The 24,665-nt window shown below is 36.3% G+C and overlaps 3 protein-coding genes across 6 annotated transcripts; 2 read left to right on the top strand and 1 right to left on the bottom strand.

The window, feature by feature from the left end:
• The first annotated feature begins 1,601 nt into the window (after positions 1 to 1,601).
• On the top strand, positions 1,602 to 13,451 carry LOC307006209 (gamma-aminobutyric acid type B receptor subunit 2). Of its 4 annotated transcripts, XR_013799417.1 has the most exons (21): positions 3,018 to 3,368; positions 4,558 to 4,695; positions 4,835 to 5,005; positions 5,086 to 5,187; positions 5,392 to 5,457; positions 6,963 to 7,148; positions 7,275 to 7,517; positions 7,707 to 7,767; positions 7,854 to 7,931; positions 8,045 to 8,195; positions 8,313 to 8,445; positions 8,620 to 8,727; positions 8,855 to 8,986; positions 9,471 to 9,581; positions 9,678 to 9,902; positions 10,029 to 10,253; positions 10,688 to 10,784; positions 11,417 to 11,495; positions 11,646 to 12,260; positions 12,407 to 12,927; positions 13,091 to 13,451. XR_013799417.1 is itself a non-coding variant. In XM_079626962.1 (19 exons), exons 2-19 carry the CDS (start codon positions 4,621 to 4,623, stop codon positions 11,800 to 11,802), a joined length of 2,400 nt encoding a protein of 799 aa, XP_079483088.1. In that variant the 5' UTR covers positions 1,602 to 1,842; positions 4,558 to 4,620; the 3' UTR covers positions 11,803 to 13,451. The 4 variants fall into 4 exon arrangements, 3 of the variants coding, with proteins under 3 accessions (XP_079483088.1, XP_079483087.1, XP_079483086.1); XM_079626962.1 differs by lacking the exon at positions 3,018 to 3,368 and adding an exon at positions 1,602 to 1,842 and having other exon boundaries at positions 11,646 to 13,451; XM_079626960.1 differs by having other exon boundaries at positions 11,646 to 13,451.
• A 162-nt stretch (positions 13,452 to 13,613) lies between these two features.
• Positions 13,614 to 24,641, bottom strand: LOC307006212 (uncharacterized protein). Its single transcript, XM_079626969.1, has 3 exons — positions 24,534 to 24,641; positions 15,843 to 16,042; positions 13,614 to 15,707 (listed from the first exon to the last, which is right to left on the bottom strand). The coding sequence occupies exons 1-3, from the start codon at positions 24,565 to 24,567 to the stop codon at positions 15,519 to 15,521; spliced, it is 423 nt and encodes a 140-aa protein (XP_079483095.1). The 5' UTR covers positions 24,568 to 24,641; the 3' UTR covers positions 13,614 to 15,518.
• On the top strand, positions 17,705 to 18,869 carry LOC307006211 (uncharacterized protein). Its single transcript, XM_079626968.1, has 4 exons — positions 17,705 to 17,860; positions 18,059 to 18,206; positions 18,324 to 18,432; positions 18,616 to 18,869. Exons 1-4 carry the CDS (start codon positions 17,782 to 17,784, stop codon positions 18,739 to 18,741), a joined length of 462 nt encoding a protein of 153 aa, XP_079483094.1. The 5' UTR covers positions 17,705 to 17,781; the 3' UTR covers positions 18,742 to 18,869.
• Positions 24,642 to 24,665: the final 24 nt, after the last annotated feature.

The raw sequence follows: 24,665 nt of genomic DNA, 5'->3' as shown, positions 1-24,665 counted from the left end.
AATACTATGGAAGTCAATGGGTACAAACCAATACAGGTTTGAAACAACTTGAGGATGAGTAAATGATGACAGAATTTTAATTTTAAAGTGAACTATCCCTTTAAGTACTAATCATTATGAATGTGTGTTCATTGAGGTACATCTATGCATGAAAAGTGGTATTTTTTATGTTATCTCAGAGTATGGTTTGAACACAGAAATCAGTTTTGATGGCAGTCTTTAGGAAGCCAGCCAAAAGATAAAGAGAGATTTTATTTTGTACTATTGTTTTTTAACTTCATTTTACATTAAACATATTTTCATGTATTTGTTTCTTTTTTATATCATAGTGTGTGGAATGAATACAGAGGTCTATTTTGTTGGCAGAGTCTTTGGTGGGAAGCCAGCCAGCCTGGGGCAGATTCCCTGGCAGCTCATAAATTACATGCCAAATAGGGGAAAGGGTGGTGCATATCTGATCAGTGATTACTGGCTCTAACAGCTGCTCATTTAGCGGATGGAAATCAAAACACCAACATGACTTGGGTAGGGGGAATAATTGATGTTCAGAACAAAAACCCAGTCACTATGAAGACAGAGAAGATCATATTTCATAAGAGTCTGAGGAACCTGAGCCAATTTGTCATGTTTTATCTCTAAGACTATGAGCCAAATTACTAGAGAGAAGAGCAGCATCATCCCAGGAGGGATGAATATCATCTCTTTTCAACAGGTCAGGTCTGCCCCAAAAACTTTTCCAATTGTCTAGGAATTCTATATTATTTAGCGGACACCACTTCGACAGCCAGCCATTGAGTGAACACAATCTACTAACTATCTCATCACTCCTGCGAACAGGAAGGGGGCCAGAGCAAATTACAGTGCTTGACATCGTACTTGCAAGTTCACACACCTCTTTAAAGGGTTAGATCAGGATTTTAGACATGAATCTCTATAGCTTCCCCATAAGCAGTGTGGTGCATTGACCATGACTTACCCCCGACAGCGTCCTGTGAGCCGAGCTCCGGTCCAGTTTTGGTCAAGATGAAATTAGTCCGGCAAGTTTGCTGGGGTCACGGCAATAAAGCTTTTTTCTTCTCAAATCAATATGTGTTCAAAAGAGTGATATATTTAAAGCACAAAACCGCTGTCTTTGGATAGGTCAGACCTCGTAATGGATTAGCACTATTTTCTTCCCCGTCATATCACTGCGCGCTGCCGCTACCTACAGCCAGCTGCGAGCCGCGCACGTGTAACTTTGTTTACAACTCGTAAAGAGAAAGATAAAACGTCGTCGCTGAAGTGTGCACTGCAAACGCGAAGCTTCTTTATCTTCGCCAGTTTGGTGTTTGACATTGAAGCCCAGAGCAATGAGCCAAAGTCGCCTCAGAGCAACATCTGCCACAGGAAATCTTTGAAATGTGTGAGGAAAAAGCGCCACATCTTTGTTTGTACAGTCCGGATAGTCACAAGTCCGCACCATTTTGTACAAAGCTTGTACAAACTGATCGCTCTTGGTGAGTAGCTATGTTAGCTCGTTCGTGTAGCTGTTCTGAGCACGTAAACACTGCTGTAAACACTGCCGAACAACTGAAAAAGTGGTGTGCGCCTGCGCAGCTCGCAGCTGGCTGTAGGGTAGCGGCAGCGCGCAGTGACATGACGGGGAAGAAAATAGTGCTAAGCCATTACGAGGTCTGACCTCTCCATAGACAGCGGTTTTGTGCTTTAAATATATCACTCTTTTGAACACATATTGATTTGAGAAGAAAAAAGCTTTATTGCCGTGACCCCAGCAAACTTGCCGGACTAATTTCATCTTGACCAAAACTGGACCGGAGCTCGGCTCACAGGACGCTGTCGGGGGTAAGTCATGGTCAATGCACCACACTGCTTATGGGGAAGCTATAGAGATTCATGTCTAAAATCCTGATCTAACCCTTTAATGTTAATTTTGGTGATATCCGACTGGCGGAGTCGAACATCATTAGTGCCGACGTGAATAATAATCTTAGAGATTTTACGATTAGCATTAGCCAGCACTTTTAAATTTTCTTTGATGTCAGGCGCTCTGGCTCCTGGCAAACATGTGACTATGGTGGCTGATGGCTCTATTTTCATGTTCCGTGTAATATAATCACCAATAACTAGGGCATATTCAACAGAATTCTCAGTGGGTGTTTCACTGAGGGGGGCAAATCGATTTGTTATGGTAATCGGTGAATTCTGAATTCTAAAATAATGTTGTGTGTTTAGAATATTAACGGTGTATGAGAAATTATTCAAATTAATTCTTTTGATTATTGTCTTTTATTCATAATTTATTTTTATGAATCTTATGAATATTTTCATGAATTCTAGTTATTGATAGCTATACTTACTGATATGTTTGATTACTCTCAAATGTAAGATCTTTTGTGTCTCTTCTGCTGTAAGATTGAGGGGTTCGTTCTGTTGACCTGGTGTATTTCAGAATTGATTACATGATGATGTACCTTGGTATCAAAATATGTCTGTTTCCATCTCTGCAAACATGAAATAATGTAAGATCGGTGATAATCTCTTAAAAATCTTAAACCCACAATTATGGTTATTCAGTGTGCCTTATAAGGACCATGGTGACCTAATCAGACCTGCTGGGTACATTTAGTCTTAAATTCATCATTAAATGGTTGCAAGAGAAGTACTTATCATGAAACTTATTTACTATTACATTTTTAATATTTACTTGATTAATTTGTTTGTCTCTATAATATTGCACTTTAATAAAATTTGGTATTCCTTATTCAAATTTGATCTTTGACATAATCATTGGTTTGCCTGATCTATATTTGCCAATTAAGTTTTAAGAGTTATATCAGCCAACCTAAAGACTCAAAGACACCACTTTAGTGCAATTGGGTTTTAAGTTAAACTTAATTGTTCACATAAAAAGGTCCAAACAGCCTGTGTAGTGGGCATTAGTGTGTCCTGAGACTCGTGTGGTGGCGTTTCCTTCTCTCTCTGAGGATTTAGTGTAGCAGCAGATGTCCAAAGTCAGTCCTTATCCCTTTATCCCTGTGGATGGTTGAGAGCTAGAGAGAGACAACAGACGAGGCTTTAGAAAATGCTTAAAGAAGTAGCGTGAGTTGATGTTTACTGAGAGGATGGAATACTGGTGGAACTTGTTGAATGTTCTCATTTTCTGGGAACTGACTCAGGTGCCACTGTGCTATTGCCTGGTGCGACACAAGCTACCAGTTTTATGGATTATGCCAGTCAGCGGAGATCCAGCGAGGGGCAACATTACAGCAGAGGTTCTTCCTGCTGTTGAACTAGCATTGAGTCATTTGAGCGAGCAGCCTTCTCCTCTAGGCAACTATGAGCTTCAGTTTCACCTCACAGACTCGGAGGTAATACAACCCGCTTCTTTTTCTCATTTGATTTTGATCGTGAAGCCAAAAGAAGCTCAGAAACTATTAATGAACTCTCAAATGTTAAAGGGATAGTTGATTAGCTAGGCCTATTGTTGTTCCAAACCAAAACTGACTTTCTGTCTATAAAGTCTATATCTTTTAAATTTATAAATATCTAACAGATATATTTTGGAAAATGTCTTTGTTTTTTTATCCATACAGTTAAAATCAATGGGGGTCAAAATAACCCACCGACTTTTATTGCATGGGCAAAAACCAAGGGGTGTAATTTGTGGGGGGGTTGGGGGGGAGATAACCCCCCCAATATTTAAATCTATGCATTACAACCCCCCCCCCATAACCCCCCCCCCCCCCCCGCCCCCCCCAATATTTATACCATGATCACATGAAAACCCCCCCAATGTTCAAACCAAATCTACGCCCTTGGCAAAAACATTGTCTTCCCAATATCTTCTTTTGTGTTTTACATTTTGAAATGACATGAGGGTGGGTAATAGATGACAGAATTTTTATGTTTGGGCAAACTCTTTAAATTCCCTCTGATAGCAAGCATTTTTACTGTATCAGTTAGAAATTATTAATTTCTGCTACTAGAGTTGGGAGTCTGTCTATAAATAATTTTATTGTCCTGCAAACAGCCTGAATTGCTAAAGCTAATGCCACTGTTAATAAGGATGAACTTTAAAAATGTAATGACTTAAATGAAAAGTCTCTCTGTATTTGTATGTTATTTTTATTTTTGTTAATTATCTTTGCTCCTAAGATAAGGTACAGTAAAAATCACACTCACTAATCTGCCATGATCCTAGACTACCAGATGACTGCCGTTGCATGTTGTACAATTGTGTTAGCTGGTTAAATATATTTCAAACCAAAATATCAGTGCATTTTCTGCTGCATTCCCAGCAAATAAAATATCTAACGACATGTATACTGATAAAATGGTTGCTTCAATAATGTTATTAGCAAGGTAAAAGACATCCAAATCTTGTAGTGTTGTTTAAACCCATGGTACATGGTAATCACATGGTACCACTAGCCCTTCCTCTGATCGCTCAGTAGCCTATCAGCCTGGTTCAAATGTATAAAAAAAATAAACCTAAACTACATTTTGCTTATCATCTTGACTGTGTCTGTATTACACTTGCACTCTTTCTGCTTTTAGTGTGATAACGGCAAAGCACTCAAAGCATTTTTTGACACCATATTCAATGGCCCCAAACCTATCATGATCTTTGGAGGGGTGTGTTCGTCAGTGACGTCCATCCTAGCCCAATCACTGGAGGGTTTCAACCTTGTGCAGGTACTCAATAAATCAATCTGATTATCTGACTGATTAGCCCTATACCGGTACTACCATGGCATTTGTAATGGTAAACTCGAATACTTGAGAGACGTTGGTGTTTTATTTAGTTTTGTCCAATTATTTCTTTGTTTCCCAGCTGTCATTTGCGGTAACGGCACCTTCACTGGCCAACAAAAGAAGATTTCCAAACTTCTTCCGTACTGTCCCATCAGACAGCGCAGTTAATGTGGCGCTGGTGAGGTTTCTCAGGCAGTATGGATGGAGTAGAGTTGGTACATTGACCCAGCGTGAGCAGAAGTTCACAGAGGTATACTACTAATCTGGGAAAATATGAAACATATGGGGCTTGATAGAAGGTGAACTGAAAACTAGCATTCTCTCGAAAAGGTACAGAGAGACTTAAGCAGGCATCTGGAGGTGGCTAACATCCAGTTAGCAGAGGCGGAGAGCTTCTCTGAAGTCCCCTGCGATTGTGTGAAAAAACTAAAGGTGTGTATTTTAGGGTCTGGTATCCTCACACACATTCTGTAAATCAACTATGAACTTGTCTCAAGACTTATTGTATCTGTATTGGGTGCATCACTACAGAGTTACACAAGCTAAAAATAGGTTATTTTTTATAATACACATCCACAAATCACGTTCCATAATGTACTTTTATCTGTAGACATTTATAAAGCTTTTTCTTTACAGGACAATGATGTGAGAATAGTGATTGCTCATTTTGATGTGAGCTTAGCTGCTAAAGTCTTCTGCTGTGTAAGTATATCCCAGCCATACATTCTTGAAAAAATTATTCTTTATTGGCATTGATGGTTCCATGAAGAACCTTTAACATCCATGGAACGTTTCAATCACACAAAAATCACATTCTGGGCATATTACAGAAACTTTCTATAAAGAAACCTGATTTAGGATTCTTATCCTATCTTACAAAATCTCATCTTATCTGTAGTTAGGAAATCTCAAACCCCTCCATCGAATCCGGTAATCAACTCTCAGGTCTGTTACCAAGCAACCACTGACACAAATAGCTGCTGCGAAGTAAAACGGAAAAACTGGAAAATTGGTGAAAAACCAAATGGTGCTTTTCATTAAGTTAAGTTTTGATAAGCTTGGTAGAAAAGGCAAAGCCTAATCATTTTATTTCATAGTCTGTAATTAGTTGTCAGAGTTTTGTCGTCAAAGAACAGCACATCATTTGGGTGTTAACAAAGTCTTTCCACCATCAAACTGTTTCTTCCAATTAATAAATGTGATGCCATTCTCAGATGTCTAAAGTTAAGATCTTTTTGTAATGCACCCCCAGGTCCTTAAATTATAGAGTGCTGCAGGGTCCTGGATGACATATTTTATGTAAGGCAGGCCAAACCCCAAATTACTTCTGATTTCAATCGTCCTATAGTCATAAATGTCTGAAATAAAGACTGTGGTAACACAAGCTCAACATATTTTCACATTTAATTTTACAGCATAAAATACATCAGTAATAATACCCCTTGTGATTTTTTTTAAAAAGCTTTTATTTTATCGTAAAATGTAAAAAGACGATTGCTAACAAGTGGCTAAATGAGACTACAGAGGTTGTTGGGGACATTAAACATAATCATGCCGAAAAGGGAAACTCATCTACACAATAGTCCGTCAAAATTTAAAGCAAGTTATTAACTGCCAAAGAAAAGAAAGCTTCTGTTAAGAAAAAAAAGTCCATCATAATTTCCAATGAAACAAGACAAACACTGCAACTGTAAAATTAATACTGCAGTCCTCTGAGGTAATTTTCATTACAATTGATAGGTAAGTGAGAAGCCAGATGGAAAGTTACGCTTGTGTGAAGCGAGAGCAAGATACCAACACAAGCAATGTACCCGACTGTGTCCCCCAGTACTACAAACCACGCTTACTACTCATAACACTGTGATTTGTCACTACTCATTACGCGTACTGCCACAAGTTATGCCCAACCCCTACAACTCAACAGCCAATTTGCAAATGTCATCAGAGACCCATCCCCTGGATTCACTAATGTCATCAAAATTACCTCTCTTTTCTTGTACCTCTCTTCCCTTCCCTTCCCTTTCTTTTTTATCTTCTCGATCAACATGTGAAGTGAAAGTGACAGTAGCAGTAGCAGTTGGTTACCCATATGAGCAGATACAGTGTTGCCATGAATGATGCCAAATTTGGGGAAATCTCTGGATGCTGAATTCCACGATTGATCTGTCAGAATTAGATTTATACATAAACATACCATTGTATCACAGGTTTATAATCTCAGCATGTATGGCCAAAAGTACCAGTGGATTCTGCCAGACTGGACCCAAGGCTGGTGGACTAACACTGACTCCACCAACTGTACAGCTAAAGACATACTGACTGCCATAGAGGGATCCATCAGTGCAGATATCGAGACTCTTAGCTCCAGTCACATCAGAGGGATCTCTGGTAGGGTATGTTTGCATTTAATTGCTATCATCATCTTAGTTTGAGGTAATGAGCAGTTGTTGTAAACAATATGAAATTGTTTTATAGGGATTGTTTTGTTTGTTTTCCATATCTATACTGATTCTACTCAGACACCTCAGGAGTACGAGAAGGAGTATGATGAAAGACGGTGGCTTCAGGGTCTGGGTGCAAGCAAGTTTCATGGCTTTGCTTATGATGGTACATGGGTAATTGCCAAAGTTTTAACAAGAGTCATGGAGACTGTGAGGTACAGAGAGAAATACAGCATCCATCGCAACTTTACTGTCACTGACCAAGAAGTGGGCCAAATGATTCTGGAAGCCATGGACAATATCAACTTCTTTGGTGTGACAGTATGTACAACTTTTCAAATTTCTCTATCTATCTATCTATCTATCTATCTATCTATCTATCTATCTATCTATCTATCTATCTATCTATCTATCTATCTATCTATCTATCTATCTATCTATCTATCTATCTATCTATCTATCTATCTATCTATCTATCTATCATTGCATTTTTATGTTATTGTTATTCAGGGTCACATTATGTTCCAAAAAGGTGAAAGAATAGCCAGTGTGAAGTTTGCACAGTATCAAGGTACAGATCAATTTATTTGAGGCTTCATAGCTTTCTTCACATTGTCTTTTTATTATACTTGACAGCGGATTTTTCTTACTCCATAGATGGAAAAGCTGTCGATATTGAAAAATATAGTGCCATTACAGACGAACTCGAGTTCATCAGTCCAATCCGATTTCAAAGTAAGACTATGAAAAAGTTTGATGTTGTGTATACAGATATTTTTATATATCTCACTTACATGCTATTATAAATATCTGTCCTGAAATAAAGCACATGCATTTGTCTTCTACAGGGGATAAACCCACAAAGGACCGAACCCATGTATACCCTCAGAGGAAACGCATCAGTATATTTCTTTACGGTGTTGTGGCGTTTCTAACTTTCTTAGGAATTTTTACAGCTTGCAGTCTCCTAGTCTTCAGTGTGAAACACCACAATCATTGGTAAGACATGTGTTAGGTTAATGATCATGAATGTGTATTCATTCATTCAACAGTATTAAAAGCATTTCTTTGAAGCTATGGTTATACGTCTGTACTCTATTCTTTTGTCTTTCACAGGGCCATTAGCATGTCAAGACCTTTTATGAACACTTTAATTATTCTTGGCGCTCTATTGTCTTATTCCTCCATCTTCTTCATAGGATTGGATGGGTCTTATGTTTCTGATAGAGTATTTGAAGTTTCTTGCTCTGTAAGTCCTTATACCACCAGAATATTGTTACAGTTGTTTTTTGGTTAGCACTTTTTATGAAGACATAATTAGAAGACATAATAATGAGATCTGCTGTGGGTTTATATGTGTATAAATGTTTAAATGTGTATACAAAATATTCTACATAATAATGATCTGTGACATTATTCACAGGTACAAATATCATGTCTATCTATTGGATGTACAGCATCGTTTGGGCCCATGTTTGTAAAAACTTGGAAAATTCATTCATTCTTCAAAAACCACAGCATGGAAAAAAAGGTAAGAAAGATTTACTGTTTCAGCTTACTATATAAAAATAATGGCTATATATTGTTTGAAAATAATTTATTTCACTTATTAAGGGTTGCAGTGTGTTCTTCCTGTCAGTCTTTTTTTTTTTTTTTAGCTACCCCAGACCACAAAGGACTATGGGCTAGTTCTCCTGGTTATGTTGCTTTTGTTGATTGACCTGAGTTTATTAATTTGTCTGCAAATTTTGGATCCTTTGAGGAGAACAGTGAAGGAGTATCGTACAGAGGTGAGCACTAAGCAGAACCTCATTTTCCAAAACTGCAAAGAACATTTGGACACACTTAAAGTCGCCATGAAATGGAAGTTGCAATAGTCTTTTCTTCCTTGTTGTGACCTATATCTGAGTGAAACGGGTTCTTGAACAAGAAAAAAATGTAGGGCGGGACTTGATTTCATCCATCTGGAATTTATTGGATAGTTGTGGTTTGCTATTGTCCCGCCTTGAGGTGGAGAAGTTGTTTTGATTAAAGTTATAAAAAAGAATGATGTGCACAGATAAATCATTTAATAAATATTGCAATATTCTGTAAAATAATATTTCATTGTCACTTTAAAGTAAGCTTTCTCAAAATAATTGTTCACACAAACATGAAAATCTATCATCATTTAATCCAAATCCATATGACGTCTTTCTTTTTTTGGAACACAAACTGTTCTTTTTTGATCTTTAAATGTTCATGCTTATCAATCTTTTTCTCTTTTTGTTTTAGGCTGACCCTCATGGGCAAGATTTTTTAATTCAGCCCTTTTCAGAGCGATGTGAAAACACATACATGGGTTTTTGGATGGCTGCATTCTATGTCTATAAAGGGATACTCCTGGTATGAGATTAGATAAAAAAACATGTCATACAGTGATTCCTTAGATAGCAATAATGAAACGAATGACAAAAGAACATGTCTCTGTCTCCAATCCAGCTGAGTACCTGTTTCCTGGCCTGGACCACACGACATATGAACATCCCTGCCATAAATGACAGCAGGGGTATCCGATTCAGTGTCTTTGTGTCAGTCCCAGTGATTCTAGTTGGTACATGTGCATCCATGCTATGGCAGGATCAGCCAAATGTGCAGTTCTGCATTGTGACCCTTGTGGTCATCACATGTTGCTGCAGCACTCTGTGTATGGTGTTTCTTCCAAAGGTATGAGATACATATTAGCTGGAATTCTCTCTTTTAATCATTTATATGATTTTTATTGTATCACTTGTCATTTATCACAGTGTTTTGAACTCCAGCCAATAGTTGATACCCATATATTTTTTACAGATTATCATCATAAGGATGGGTCCTGATCCTGGATTCTTGTCAAGGCGGTTTCACCTCACGCAGTGGCATAGCGAATTACAAAAGGAGAGTGGACAAGACAATGATGTGAGGAACATTTTGGAGCAGGATGACACGGGAGCATCTGACTTTGTGACTGATGTGACGCAGAACATCTCGCTAAGCCTGGACATTGAAAATCTACACCTCACACAGCACATTAATGAAGTGAGAAGCTTTCATCATTTACATTTATTTACTTTGCAGATGCTTGCTTTTTAACCATGAAGAGAAGGCAAAATCAGTGAGTTTTAAATGTCAATCCAACCAAACAAACTTGAATAAGTATCCAAAACAGGTCAAATCAGACCAGACAAACCAGGCAAGCATCTAATAATAATAAGCAAAATAATTAGAATTATTCAGTTTTACGTCTGGTGGTCACAGCGACTTACAAGAACTCGCATATAGTGCATTGTTACAGTTTTTATCCGTAAAGCAATAACACACTCAAGAAGGGATGACAAACCCATAGGTTCACAAGAACAACTATGTAGAGGACATGTTAGGACAAGTTCAGTCAGTAGTTTTGGGATGGATGAAATGCCTTTAGAATCATTTGTATGTTGTTGTTGTTTTAATTTATTGTGATTTTCTTACAGCTGGATTCTGAGCTGGAGGATTTGACCAGGCAACTAAATGAACTGAGTCCTGCCGTTATGGAGAATGTCATCATCAGAAGTTTTGTGCACAAAGCAGGTATAGAATAATGTATTCAGCAAACACAGTCTTTATGGACTGATGGTTTAAAGGGATAGTTCAACCAAAAAGGAAAATTCTGGTTTTCTTATCATTTACTCCCTCAAGTTGTTCCAAACCTGTTTGAATTTCTTCATTCTGCTGAACACAAAATAACCCCATTGACTTGCATAGTACGAAAAAAAAAAAATGCTATGGAAGTCAATGGGGCCCATTCAACTGTTTGGTTACCAACAGTCTTCAAAATATATATTTTTTGTGTTCAGCAGAAGAAAGAAATTCATACAGCAACTTTTGACATAATTTACATTTTTGGGTGAATTACCACTTTAAGGCACAATTTTTTTTTTTTTTAAGTATTAAGAAGTTATTAACTATTATCTAAATGAACCTGTGTGAAAAGAAGTTGATTTTAATCACATAAAATATCTTCTACTATCTGTGTTCACTGTATTATCAAACTTAGGTGATTATTTAAAGATTTTTGTATTTTTTGTGAATTCTTATAGGTATTTAGCATCATTCAGCGCATTGCTTTGAACTCCAGCTAATAGTTGATACCCAGTAGCTCTGTTTTTTTATTTATAAAAGTTGGCCTTTTATGAAAATATCTCAATGTCATGTCTTTTTAGTCAAGGAGAAATGTCTGACTCTCCCCGAAAGCTCCAAATGCAACAGGAATCTGCTGGAAGACATCAACTCCCCTGAACAGTGGGTTTCATGTCTCTATCAATCCTTTAAAAGTAAACTGGAATTTGAATGCAATGTTCTGCAATATCCTTAAGAGTTTTTTTATTTTATTTTTTTAAACGTCCTAAAAATTCCAGATCACTTCATTTAATGGATGTGTTGCTTCCACAGCATTCAGCGCAGGCTCTCTTTGCAGTTACCCATTCTGCACCTTGCCTACCTGCCTTCAATTGGAGGAGTGGACTCCAGTCCTCTAAATAGCCCTTCTGACAGCCCTCAGCGTACACTGATGCCGAGGACATATGGAGTGTTGGTGACAGGACTGTGATTTACCCACATACACTTGCATGAACAGTAGGTTCATATTTTGTACACAGATATGGAGACAAAAATGCATGCAATGCATTGATAATGTAAACATATTTCAAAATGACTTATATATATTGTATATATGTAGTACATCTACCTGTGACGTAACTCAAATTTAAATGTTAAATATTTTAAAAAGTGGATTATTTTTAAGTTTACAAATAAAGCTGCTACTAAATGACTATTATATTTTAAGAACAGAATATAGACATACAGTAATTGGTTCAGAGAAGATATGATGATACAGGCTATTTAAAAGAAAACATAATGATCACAATTAGCAACTGCAGGAAAGTTGTTCCATTCGATTGCTGTTAAGGGAGTTGCCATTGTTTCTACAACTAAAAATCAACAAACCAATGTTTTGAAAGGCAATTCTAAAAAAAAAATTGTAACACAATTATAAATGTTAGAAATGTATTGCTGAGACATAACAAAGACTGTGAATTGTGAAGTATTGTGGTTAATATAACATTTTCGGACAGAAGTATTAAGGACGCGTTTAACTCTGCAAGATCAGGACGTGTGGATATGATCACATAATTTGAGTGATGTATCTGCAGTGAATCATCTGCCTGTGATTCATAGTCATAAATCCCAGAAGATAGGCAGCGCTAAGAACTTTTGAAGCTACATCATACTCAGTCAGATCCCATAATTTAGTTTTGGTGTGTGGACATTTGGAACCCTTATGGATGTTGCGAGGGCCTGTGATCACAAATAAACCGCAGTAGACGCAATAGAATATAAAGAATATATATATATATAGGCCTATATGTCTTTTGGAAAGACACCTAAAGCTTGCAGAAAACACAGTTTCATCAGAATCATCCTCAAACTTAAACCAGAACTTAGTAAAACATTTATCTTTATTTCAAATATGTTTCAAACCTCTCAAATTCAATTCTTTTTTTTTTTCCTTGAAAGTATCGTACAGAAATGTTTTTAGTCATTTGTGACCCTGGGTCACAAAACCAGTCACAACAAGTACAGTAGCAAGGGTATTGTTGCAATAGCCAATAAAACATTGTATGGGATAAAATTATCTATTTTTCTTTAATGCCAAAAATCATTAGGAAAATAAGTAAAGATCATGTTTCTCAATGTTCCAATTTGTTTGCACCCTCAGATTCCAGATTTTCAAACTTTATATGGATATTTTTCTTACACGAACGCATCGCTTCACTTTAGAAGGCCTTTTTTAACTCCCCGGAGCCGTTTCGAGCACTTTTATAAAGGATGGACAGGATTTGATGGACTTCCCAAAAATTATACCCATTTACTTCCATTTTAAGGCTTGGAAGAGCCATTTTTTTTTATTTAACTCGGATTGTATTCGTCTGAAAGAATAATGTCACATACACATATAGCTTCAGGGTGAGTATATCATGGGCTAATTTTCATTTTTGGGTGAACTATTCCTTTAATGTCGACTACAACCAAAACCAGTTAGACAATGTGTATTTAATGTTTAAGTTTCACCCTATAACCTCACATACCTTAACATTTAGCAATAAGTGAAAGAAATCAGTCACAATGTGTGTTTTTTTTTAAACCAAACTTACAAGAGAGTACACAAGCCAAAAGCATGAAAACTAACAATCAGTGGATGTGAACACCATATTGTACCATGTTACACAAGGCAGTGCACTGAATGACAGGATGTGGTTTCTCATTACGTCAAGACTTCTGAAAAACAAATGTAAGGTGTGGTGCGGTTGGATGTGCTGCAAACAGTTTTTTCAATTTTTTAATTTCTTTGTTACGTTTTAAATGTGAGGTATATGAACATTAAACATAAAAAAAAAACATTTCGTTGCAAGATCTGGAAAAAAGTGTCTTTTTATTTATAGCTGTTCTGAAGCACCTCCGATTTCATCCTCTATTAATGAAGATCGTTCAGGAGGGGGTGTTGAACGTTGACTAGGATCCACCATTTCCACTTGTTCAGCTTCAGGTTCTTCAGTTCCTGCTTGGCGGTGACACATCTTACATCCAAATAAAATCAATGGCAAAGAGCTCAGACCCAGCATGACCAGTCCCACTATCTGAAGTAAAAATTTGTGTCATACCATTTGAAGCATATGACAAGATCTTTGATTTAATTTAATGAATTCTATCTTCATCCACATCAAACAGAATTGAATCACCCAATGATTCACTCACCTGAGAAGTATTTCGTAAGCGAAAAAATTTAATTTGCTTTTCAGTGATGTTGTCAGGTTTGATGAAAGGCTGACACCACGTTGTTGAAGCGGATATATCGGTGTGAACCGTAAATCCTTCCCATGAGGTTTTTGCACAGGCAAAGTATTGTCCATCAAAGAACAGCAGCATGATCCAAACAGCAGCTGGAACGATGCAGGTCCCGATAGAGAGCAGACGCTTTTTGTTGCATTGTGGGCTTTGAATATAAAACATGAGTGCACTTGAAAACAGAGCAGGAATCACAAAATACGCAGCAGAAAACAGCAGGTTCATCTTTGGATCACAAGGACATGCAAAATCCATCTCAATGAGTTTTTCAAGTCCCACCATTAAAAAGCTGATAATTGCATTTGAATAAAAAGGACTCTTCTTCAGCTGTTTTTTCAGCTCTCCTACAAATTGCATGCTCATTGTCTGTACACCTTCCGACTATAAGAACACAGACTAAACCTTAAAGTGATTGCTGGCTGACTTTTGAGCATTGATGCAAGTGGCATTCACTCCTTTCACATCTTCATGTAAGACTCAGATCTGTGGTTGCGATTGAGAGGTTAACCTATAAGAGACTGTGCCCTAGTCACTTTGATGGCACTTATAAAAATTATGAATATACATAAAAGCACTGAATATAAGTTAGTGCCATAATACTACAATTTGAATAATGACATGGCACATGATTATATGTAAACATAAAAGGCCTTGTTAAAAATATAAAATAAACAGCACAAAAATAGTAATGTTGGTTATCATTTTCACCCTGTCTTTCGTTATATTTGCCTTGTATTTATACTCCCTGTTATGTTCAGTCCCTTGTCCGTTCTTGTTTATGATTTACGCGTTTCTCAAATCTGTTATTCCTATGATCTCCTGAGTATTTCACATCGTTAATAGAGTTTTCATGTTACTTCCTTTGTCATCGTGAGCTTTACTACATTATGTCACATATTTAAAGCAGTTATTTATTCATTAATAAACTGTAATATAGTGTTGGATGTGTTTTGCTTTAAGTTCGAGAAGTCACATGTTCAAGAATTGCCCTATTTTTGCCCTGTCTCTCATATAATTTAGAAACATGTTTTTTTTATGTGTGTTTTTTTGCCCTTTCTTCGAAATGGAAAAACATTCTCAGACTAGAGATTGTTTCTCAGATCTAATGATTTAATATCTGCGTACTGTATGTCTTCCAAAGTGAATGTTATTCAAAAACAAAGTAAACATGCCCTTGCTGTAAATGACAGGAAGTGGTTTGTTACTCTACATGGCAGCTAAAGGTAAAAGATGCAATATGACACAGTTTCATGCAACAACACCAAATTACATATAGCCTAATTAAAACATACAAACTTTTACAAGTTTATTTATTCCATTATATTTAATGCATACAAAAAAAAAAAAAACTGAATTTTAAACATGAGGTTTGTGAAAAAAAAAAGTAATTTCTGTCCAGTGCTGTTTTATTTAAAGCTGTTAAAATTCATCTCTACTGGGATCACCAATTGTAGAGACAGTGTCAGGAGGGGGTGATGGGCTAAAATTCACCATTTCTATTTGTTCATTTTCAAATCCTTTGGTTCTTGTTGGTGTGTAGTACCACCTCCTAATGCCCATCCAGATCAGAGGCAGAGAAATCAGGAGCAGTATGCACAGTCCCACCAGCTGAAGAAGTACATTCATGTTTAAATGAGTACATGAAAACTTGGGAACAGGTAATATTCAACTCATAGAAAAATGTATAGATTAATCAAACACAAAATATTTGTAACAGCATCTTGATTTCATCGTCATGCTCACCTGAGAGTTATTTCGATAGTTAAAAAATGTAATTTGCTTTTCTGTGGTGTTGTCACGTTCGATTAAAGGCTGACACCATGTTGTTGAAGCAGTTATATCCGTGTGAACCGTGAGTCCTTCCCATGAAGTCTTTGCACAGGCAAAGTATTGTCCATCAAAGAACAGAAGCATGATCCAGAGAATGGCCGGAGTAAGACAAACTAAAGAGCAGTGCAAACAGCTTGAATAATTGCTGATTTGTGAGCTTTGAATATAAAACAAAAGTGCGAAGGAGAAGAGAGCGGGAACTACAAAATACGCCATTGAGAACAGCAGATTCAGCTTTGGATTACAAGGGCATGCAAAGTCTATCTCCACAAGTTGCTCAAGTCCCACCATCACAAAGCCGATAACGAAATTTGAATATAAAGGACTCTTCTTCACCATGTTTTTCAAGCGTCCTATCCATTCCAACTTGCTCATTTTAAGCGTCGATAAGGGGAGAAATTTGTACAATTGATGTGTAAATTGGTCACTGACTGTTTTTTATGCTGAGTGTAAGGATATGCTTTTGATATACGCCTCTTTCAGGGTGTCATATAGTGAGACAAGCCTCCATTTTCATTTTCTGTGTGACACTGACATTTATTCTGTGGTTATGTGGCACACTAGTCGCTTTAATGTGCAGCTCTTAAATATAAAAGTAACTCATGACGGAGTCATGCTGCAACATACAGAGTGTTGGATTATAAAAACCCATGAATCTTTAGAAAGTGGGTTTGACTGTGGCTCTAATGGAAGAATATGGACAATATACACACAAATCGGTCTGGGCCTTCTCCTCTAAACCTTGTCAAATCAAGGCATTTTCATCCACAGAACTGCCCGCTGAAATGTTTTTGTTTTTGAACTTCTAGACACTATTGTGAAAATCTGAGTTAAGCCATTTCATGAAATACTCAAACCACAACGTCTGGCATTAGTAATCATTTGCCAGTTGTTGCTGTTGCTATGTTGCAATGTTATTCATCTAGGAAACATTGGGTTGGATCGAAGCTTAAAGGGATAGTTCAACCAAAAATTAAAATTTCTGTCATCATTAATCACCCTCAATTGGGACCCCATTGCCTTCCATTTTATGGAAGTCAATAGGTCGTTCAAATGTTTGGTTACCCCTATTCTTAAAATTATCTTCTTTTGTGTTCAGCAGAAAAAATAAATTCATACAGGTTTGGAGCAACTTGAGGGTAAGTAAATGATGACAGAATTTTCATTTTGGGTGAACTATCCCTTTAAGACTACATGTTTCTGAAATGTCTATCGAAATGAATGGGACATTTTCGTCTGCAAACCAGGGTAATGAATCAGACATTTGTGAGGATGACTAACATTGGTGGTAAGCATTCGCAGAGTATTGAAAATTTAGATAATTATACTACATGCTAACAAAAAATACTTTCATTTTGAAGTGAACTATCCCTTTAATTTTGGCAGCTGTTAATAGACATGACTTTCTTTTCCAAAAGTAAATTCAATAAAACTAAAATTCAATAAAAGAAAAATGAAATGTTATCCATCATGATTAAGTTGAATATCATTGTCTACAAAACAAGAATTTATTTCCCCCCCAACACTTACGGCTTTCTTGCTCTTTTTCAATTTAGCAGCTGTGTTTGTTTCTCTTCCAGTTTAGTTGTGCAATTCTGGCTTTTCCAGCTTTCCATTTGCCAGGAGAACAACAAGACCTCTGGATGAAATTCAGAACATGAGCAGCACAGCTCTATAACCAATAACCTTTCAAGCTAAAATTGTGCAATCCTGCTCTTTCTCAAATCACAAGTCATGTTTGTTCTGATGACATCAGCAGTGAAGCAAGCTTTTTGGTAAAGGGAGGATCACAGGGTCAAAAAAGTATAAAAATTGCTCTGGGTTTCTACCAAGCATCAGTTTGCTGTGAACCATGATGTCCTTCAAGACTGCACTGGGTCTGCTTTTCTTGGCCATGTTGGCCATGGTGGCTGAATCATCATGGGGCAATGGTACATTTACAAATTTTGTTCATTTTCACTTTGCGTAGCATTACATTCACTGCACTGCACCTTCTAATTGTACGGTATTTAATTTGAATAACCAACAAGAATGTGGACTAAGTTTTTTTCTGCCTTATACTTTACTTTTAAAGTTAACAATAGTGCCTTCATATGAATGATATATTTTCTTTCACAATGAATTTTCAGGGAGCGGAAACTCTTACAGTTACGACCTTACCAAAATGTCTGATCTAAGGAAACTATACAACTCCAAAGTTTTCAAGGCAGAGAGGATGACCAGACCTTTGGAGGGGATGTCTTTCCAAATAGGCAAACTCAGCCACTCTGGAGTCAGGTAATCAAGATACAATGAACAGTTTTGTCATTTTATGCATCGTGTTGAATACATCACACTTATACTGAGAGGAACGAAAGTGTTGAATTTTATGTCTTCTGCTGGTTCTGCTTTTAGAGTGACTCTAGAAGACGGCACTAAATGGCTGGTCCATAAGGGAGATGGCTTTGGCATCTCAACTCAGACTGTTGTTGTGGACGCCCGTCATATGAGCAGTAAATGGAAGGCAAGTCATTCTGTAACTCTGTCATGCGTGCAAGTGCAACTTACTTGTATATAAAAGACTGTATTTTATGTATTGTCTGTACTTTTAGAAATTAGACTTATTTAGCTAATAGCCTACCTTAGTAATTTCATCATTTTGGTCTGCGCTAATCTTTTTGTCTTTTTTTTTTTTTTAAATGGACAGATTGTTGAGACAAAAGACTTTCGCGGGAGCAAGACAGTGTCTGCTTTTGTGAAGGCTGGAGGAACAGACTACAAACTTTTGTTTGATAACTGCCACAATGCAGCCGACCGGATGATGGATGGTTAAATTCACAACTACGATGTAAATAAATTACCAAGGGAGCATCACTTTCATAGCCTACTTTTTATGATTAATTTGAAATTGCGTACTTTACATTCTTGTGTTTAAGTAATAAAAAATTACTTTTAAATGTGTTTTGTTTCAATGTATTGGTTATTGGTAATCTTTTGGAATGTAAACGTTTACAGACAACATCAAAACAATTCTCAAACAGGTTCAAATCGAGGCTATATGCTAATGCTATCTAATCATGAATGTTTCATCTGAGCTGCAGATGGCGACAGGGGTTTTTCAGTTCTTCAGCTTTTCCAGCAGTTAAATACAGATTTATGTCAATCGCTGTGCTGATTGCCCATTGCTTTTAAAAATAATACGATTGTGCTGGAGTTTCTGTTACATTTAGCCACACCAAATCAAAGAAATTGAACAAAGTCACACAACAGAAGAAAGCACCGCAAGTTGTCCATTAAAACTTAAATGTCCACAAAATTTTCACCACATTGTTTTCTGATAACTTTGAAATATGTTAATAAAAAATATTGACTCATTTTTATCTATTGATTTTGTTCTCTATTTTGAACAGTTTTGGTCAATTATAGCATTATGGGAGATTTACCATAATGGTTGCAAAAAAAAATAATTAATTAAATATAATGAAGTATATAGGCTATTTAATAAAAATTTATATAGGCCTAGGTGTCATTTTAAACTTGGATTAATATTACACACTATTCCTTTAAAACCCCATGTGTTCTGTGTACAGAAATTTGTACCAGTAACTCATACATTACAATTAGGCCTAAATGTTAGTATTCTTTTTTTATTTCACTTCCTTAAATACTAATTAAATTTATAGCACAGGTTTAGAGCCACATGTGAAAAAAACAAATTGTCATTTGAATGACATTTCACATAACAGAGGTTATGAGTTGAAGTAAAAGGGTTCTTTCTCTTTACAACCAAACAAACAAAAAACAACATGGTTGATTATTAATCGCTTATCAGTGTGTGGTGCACATGCAAGCACAGAAATAAGTTCATTGTTTTGGATAAAGACTATGTTTTACTCAAACTATTTTCTGTTCTTGGTCACATCAACTTAAAGGGCACCTATTATGACATTTAAAATGTTCCTAATGTTGTTTAGGGAGTCCCCAACAACAGTTTTACATGCATGCAATGTCAAAAAACACTTTTGTTTTCGTATAATATGCATTTATTTTTACCTGATTTGCTCACCGACTCCCAAATGATTCGTTCAACGACTCATTTTTCAAACCCCTCCTTTGCGCGACGCTAATCTGCGTTGATTGGTCAGATGACCCAGCAGTGTTTACATAGATAATACTTATTGTTTAACACGGAGTGCAATGATGCTTTTATCAATTAAATTGTGTTATAATAATTATTATAGTCCACTGCTTTGTAGTTTGTAGTAAAAAACTAAAAATAAGATAAAGCATGTAATGTTAGCGAGCATAGCCCAGAGTTCATATTGTAAAAGCACAATCAGTCTTTGTTTGCGTTAGCCCGATGCATAAACATAACGTTTTTACAAAAATAAAAAAAATAAAATGTAGTTATGTTACTACGAGGTATTACTCTATTCTTTAAGACAACTCTGAAAACAACGACAAACACTTCACATAGGCTCTCAATACAATTGTCATTGAAGACCTAGAAGCTAAACGGTGCTTACACAACAAACAAAATAATTATTAAGCATGCTACATAAAACATAAAAGCAAAAAATTATTAATAACACTTACAGGTTGTGATACGGAGGAGGAAGCTGATGCAAATACACTTGGAACTGAACCTTCCTTCAATATCAGCCGGCTCGCGAATCCAAGTTTGATTGCATTTAAGTTGGTAAAGCAATCGTCTTGAAAATGGCGCGAGCAAAGCACAAGGCTCGGTATACTTCTGTGGTATAGTTGTATATATGAATTGCCACTTAGTCTTCAAATGCTCCTCCTTGGGCAGATGAAAAAAGTTGGCTTTTGAGTCGCACTTCAGAACACAGCGTCTCGTCGCCATGATATTTTCCCTGCTGGCCTTGGAGCGCAATAAGTGGGCGTGTCGTATTCAAATAACTTGACAAGTTGACGTCATCTAGTCAGAGAAAAAGCTTCGGTCTTCTAACGATTCATAAAAATTACTCCGAGTCGACTCTTACTTTTGAAAGACAATAACTTTATATACGGTGCACTTTCATATTTCAAACTTTGCAGGATGTTTTTGTTCACTTATATCTATGTTACACACTACATGAAAGGTAAATTTCAAAATTCCATAATAGGTGCCCTTTAAAATGTGTTTTGTTCACTTTCCCGTCTTTAGTTTAGTTCTGGCAAGCAATTTAGTCTTTTCTTATTTTCCATTTGTCAGCAGAACAACACAAATGTGGAGATTCGGAGCAATAAAGTTATAAAAAAAATTCTCGAACTACCAGAGAATTGAACCACATTATGTCTTAGGAAAATAGTTCACCTGCATTTTTTTGCAAGACCGCACTCACTCTCATTAACATGTTTGTTTGGCTGTTAAATGGCTAAAGCATCAAAATGCATGGATAAATTACAATACTAATAAGATAAAGAGAAAAAATATACTTTCCCTATAGTTTTAAATGGCATAACCTTTACATTAGTTCTATTGTGTTATTTGATTTTTGACTGCCTCTGCAAGTCATGTATGTTTAGATGAATCAGCATGAATTAAGCTTTTGGTGAAGGGAAGAATCCACAAGGATGTATAAAATGCTCACAGTAACAAAATCTCATCAGATTCTCTGAAGCTTCTGTTTGCTGTGAAACATGATGTCCTGAAAGACTGCACTGGGGCTCCTTCTCCTGGCCATGTTGAGCATGACTGAATCCTCATGGGGCAAATGTACAGAACATTTACAAATCTTGTTAATTTTTGCTTTGCATACAAGTAATCTCTTACTACATTGTCTGCATCTTCTTTTGTGAATAATTTAATTTGATTAAGCCTCACATTATTTTAATTTATGGTTCACACTCAGGGAATAATTTCCTTTTTGTCATATTGAATCTCTTCAGAGAACGTTTGACCTTTCCAATAAGTCTGATTTAAACAAACTCTACAACTCCCAAGTGTATTATGGCAGAACTGTACACCAGGACTCTGGAGGGAATGCCCGTCCAAACAGGCATATTGAGCCCCTCGGGAGTCAGGTAAAATTAAGATAATACAGGGGTTCTCAACTCGGGCCCTCGAGATCCAATTTCCTGCAGAGTTTAGCTTCTCCAAACCTAATCAAACACACCTGAACAAGCTAATCAATGTCTTCTGGATTAATGGAAAGTTTCAGGATGGGGAGTTTGATCAAGGTTGGAACTAAACTCTGCACACTCAGAAAAAAAAGGTACAAAAAGCTGTCACTGGGACGGTATACTCTTCAAAAAGGTTCTAATAAAGTATGTACCATTTTAGGTACTAGTACACTCATATGCATTCTTTAGGTGTACCTTTTAAAAAGGTACCACCCCATTGACAGCTTGTATATACCTTTTTTCTGAGAGTGCTGGTAAGTGGACCTTGAGGGACCCCTGATATAATCAATATTTCTGTAACTGTATCTTGTGATACATTTACATTTAGCAGACACTTTAATCCAAAGCGACATACAAATGAGAAGAACAAAAGAAGCAATCAAACCAACAACGGACCAACAACATGCCATGTCCCAGTTAGGTTAGCACAGTACATGTAGCAAGTTTTTAAAATAAAAAAATAAATAAAAAATAGCCAGAATAGAAAAAGAATATAAGTAAGTGTTAGTATTAGTATTAATGGGTCATTCCACTAGCAGGGAACAGTCAAGGTAAACATCAGTGAAAGTGATTTTTGTTATATGCATCATGGTGAACAAAAGGCTCAATACATTACACTTGCATGTCTGCTGGTTCTGCTTTTAGAGTGACTCTGGAAGACGGCACTAAATGGCTGATCCATAAAGGAAATGACTTTGGCAAATCATCCCAGACTGTTGTTGCGGATGGCCGTCGAGCAGAATGTATTTCTGCAGTATTTCTGCAACGCTCATATTTGTACAACAGATAAAGGACATTATTTAATTTATTGATGTGAATAGATTAACATCCTTTTAAAATGTATGAAAGTTTATGTTTTTGGAAATAAGATAATAAACCCCTGGCGCTGACATACATGTATTTAATATCATGCACTCTAATAATTTTGGTCTTTGCTTAACCTATAGTTTATTGATTTATTATTAAATAAATAGATTTATTTATAGCAAGACTGTCTGATTTCGTAAAGGCTGGAGGAGCGGGGTACACACTTTTGTTTGATAACTGCCATAATGCAACCGACCTGATGATTAAAGGATAATTCCGGTATTTAACACCTTGAGTCTATATTGTAGTTTGTTTTGGATGAACAAGAGTGGTGGACAACATTTTTTTGACAATGGTTCCTCTCTCGAGTTTTTGACTATAAAAGAATTGGCCATGGACCCATTTAACATTGGAGTCAATGGGCATGTCCGAAAATGTCATTAAAACAGCCAATAATGTTCGTTTACAAAACTGTTAAACTCACCGAGTGGTTAGTGGTGTTCGTTGATGATTATAATCAATATATCGTCGCAATATATGATTCCAATCCGTTTATTTTGCTATAGTGGAACTATTTTTTCAACAATGGGATTTTACAAAATGACGAATAAAACACGACAGAAACTGTATTTCGCAACACTTTTTGTTTCTGGAACATCAACTAACATCACTAATCACTCGGTGAGTTGCACAGTTTTGAAAACGAACATTATTGGCTGTTTTAATGACATTTTCGGACATGCCCATTGACTCCAATGTTAAATGGGTCCATGGCCAATTCTATTATAGTCAAAAACTCGAGAGAGGAACCATTGTCAAAAAAATGTTGTCCACCTCTCTTGTTCATCCAAAACAAACTACAATATAGACTCAAGGTGTTAAATACCGGAATTATCCTTTAAGTTACAATGAAATATATTCATTACAATGTAAATTCACTGCAACTACAATGTAAATGTGTTGCATATGCTTCATTTTATTGTTATCAATTTGATTAAAGTTGTTGTGGAATATTGTGACACATACTGCCATGTTGAATCATTTTTTAAATGTTTTATTTTGTTTCAATGTATTGTAGTCACTAGCCTAGTCTCTTTTAACTTTATAATATAATGAATGAGATAATGAACATAATATCTTTCAAAGGTTTAAAATAAATAACATCACTTTTTATATATATATATATATAGACCTATAGCCTAAGCCTAGCATGTGCAGGATGATGATGATGCATCATTCAATGTGTTATTAATTGGAAACATATGTTAATTTAGTTCTCATAACACTAACTGTTTAATTATTCAAACATGGGGCAATACATTTAATTAATATTTCCTCAAATTAGTGAGAACGACAGACAATCTGCATTAATAGACAGAGTTTTATGTAATAGTGGCCTTTATCTGATTAGCAGAAGTATTTCAGTAAGACAGTGATAACATGAGTTAGCCAGTTAGCATGGAGACCTACACAATGTACAACTCAAAACTAATATTTTGAACACCGTCTTTTAAGAGCAGGTTTGCGAATCCTGCATTGAACTCCGATATTTGAGAAGTAGTCGTCGTCAGTAAAATAAAAGTAACAGAATAGTTTAGGATTATACTGCTGTAGTATAATGGTAAATATTAATTTTAACCACAGATTATTCACATGCTCGTCCTTGGGCAGTGAAAAAAAAAACTTTACCGTCACATTGTAGAGCGCAGCGTCTCCTCGACATGATGCTGTCCAGTATCCACAGGAATCAGCTGCTGGTTTAAGTTTCCCCGGTGTCTGCGCGCGCAATAAGTAGGCCTACTCATGTTTTCGTCTTGATGT

Source organism: Phoxinus phoxinus (assembly GCF_949152265.1).
Source record: "Phoxinus phoxinus genome assembly, chromosome: 10".
Taxonomy (NCBI): domain Eukaryota; kingdom Metazoa; phylum Chordata; class Actinopteri; order Cypriniformes; family Leuciscidae; genus Phoxinus; species Phoxinus phoxinus.
Note: the sequence above shows the minus strand (reverse complement) of the source record. Positions and strands in the feature narration are given on the sequence as shown.

Excerpts from the sequence above, each read along its gene's own strand:
- LOC307006211 (XM_079626968.1), top strand. The coding sequence starts at position 17,782 with ATGATGTCCTTCAAGACTGCACTGGGTCTGCTTTTCTTGGCCATGTTG. Across the intron at positions 17,861-18,058 it reads TGAATCATCATGGGGCAATG|GGAGCGGAAACTCTTACAGT; the intron begins GTACATTTACAA and ends ATGAATTTTCAG. Across the intron at positions 18,433-18,615 it reads ATATGAGCAGTAAATGGAAG|ATTGTTGAGACAAAAGACTT; the intron begins GCAAGTCATTCT and ends TTAAATGGACAG.
- LOC307006212 (XM_079626969.1), bottom strand. The coding sequence starts at position 24,567 with ATGTCGAGGAGACGCTGCGCTCTACAATGTGACG. Across the intron at positions 16,043-24,533 it reads CTGCGCTCTACAATGTGACG|TTTGTCTTACTCCGGCCATT; the intron begins GTAAAGTTTTTT and ends ACTGCTCTTTAG. Across the intron at positions 15,708-15,842 it reads ACTATCGAAATAACTCTCAG|CTGGTGGGACTGTGCATACT; the intron begins GTGAGCATGACG and ends GTACTTCTTCAG.
- LOC307006209 (XM_079626960.1), top strand. The coding sequence starts at position 3,108 with ATGTTTACTGAGAGGATGGAATACTGGTGGAACTTGTTGAATGTTCTC. Across the intron at positions 7,768-7,853 it reads GAAGTTTGCACAGTATCAAG|ATGGAAAAGCTGTCGATATT; the intron begins GTACAGATCAAT and ends CTTACTCCATAG. Across the intron at positions 8,446-8,619 it reads TATTTGAAGTTTCTTGCTCT|GTACAAATATCATGTCTATC; the intron begins GTAAGTCCTTAT and ends CATTATTCACAG.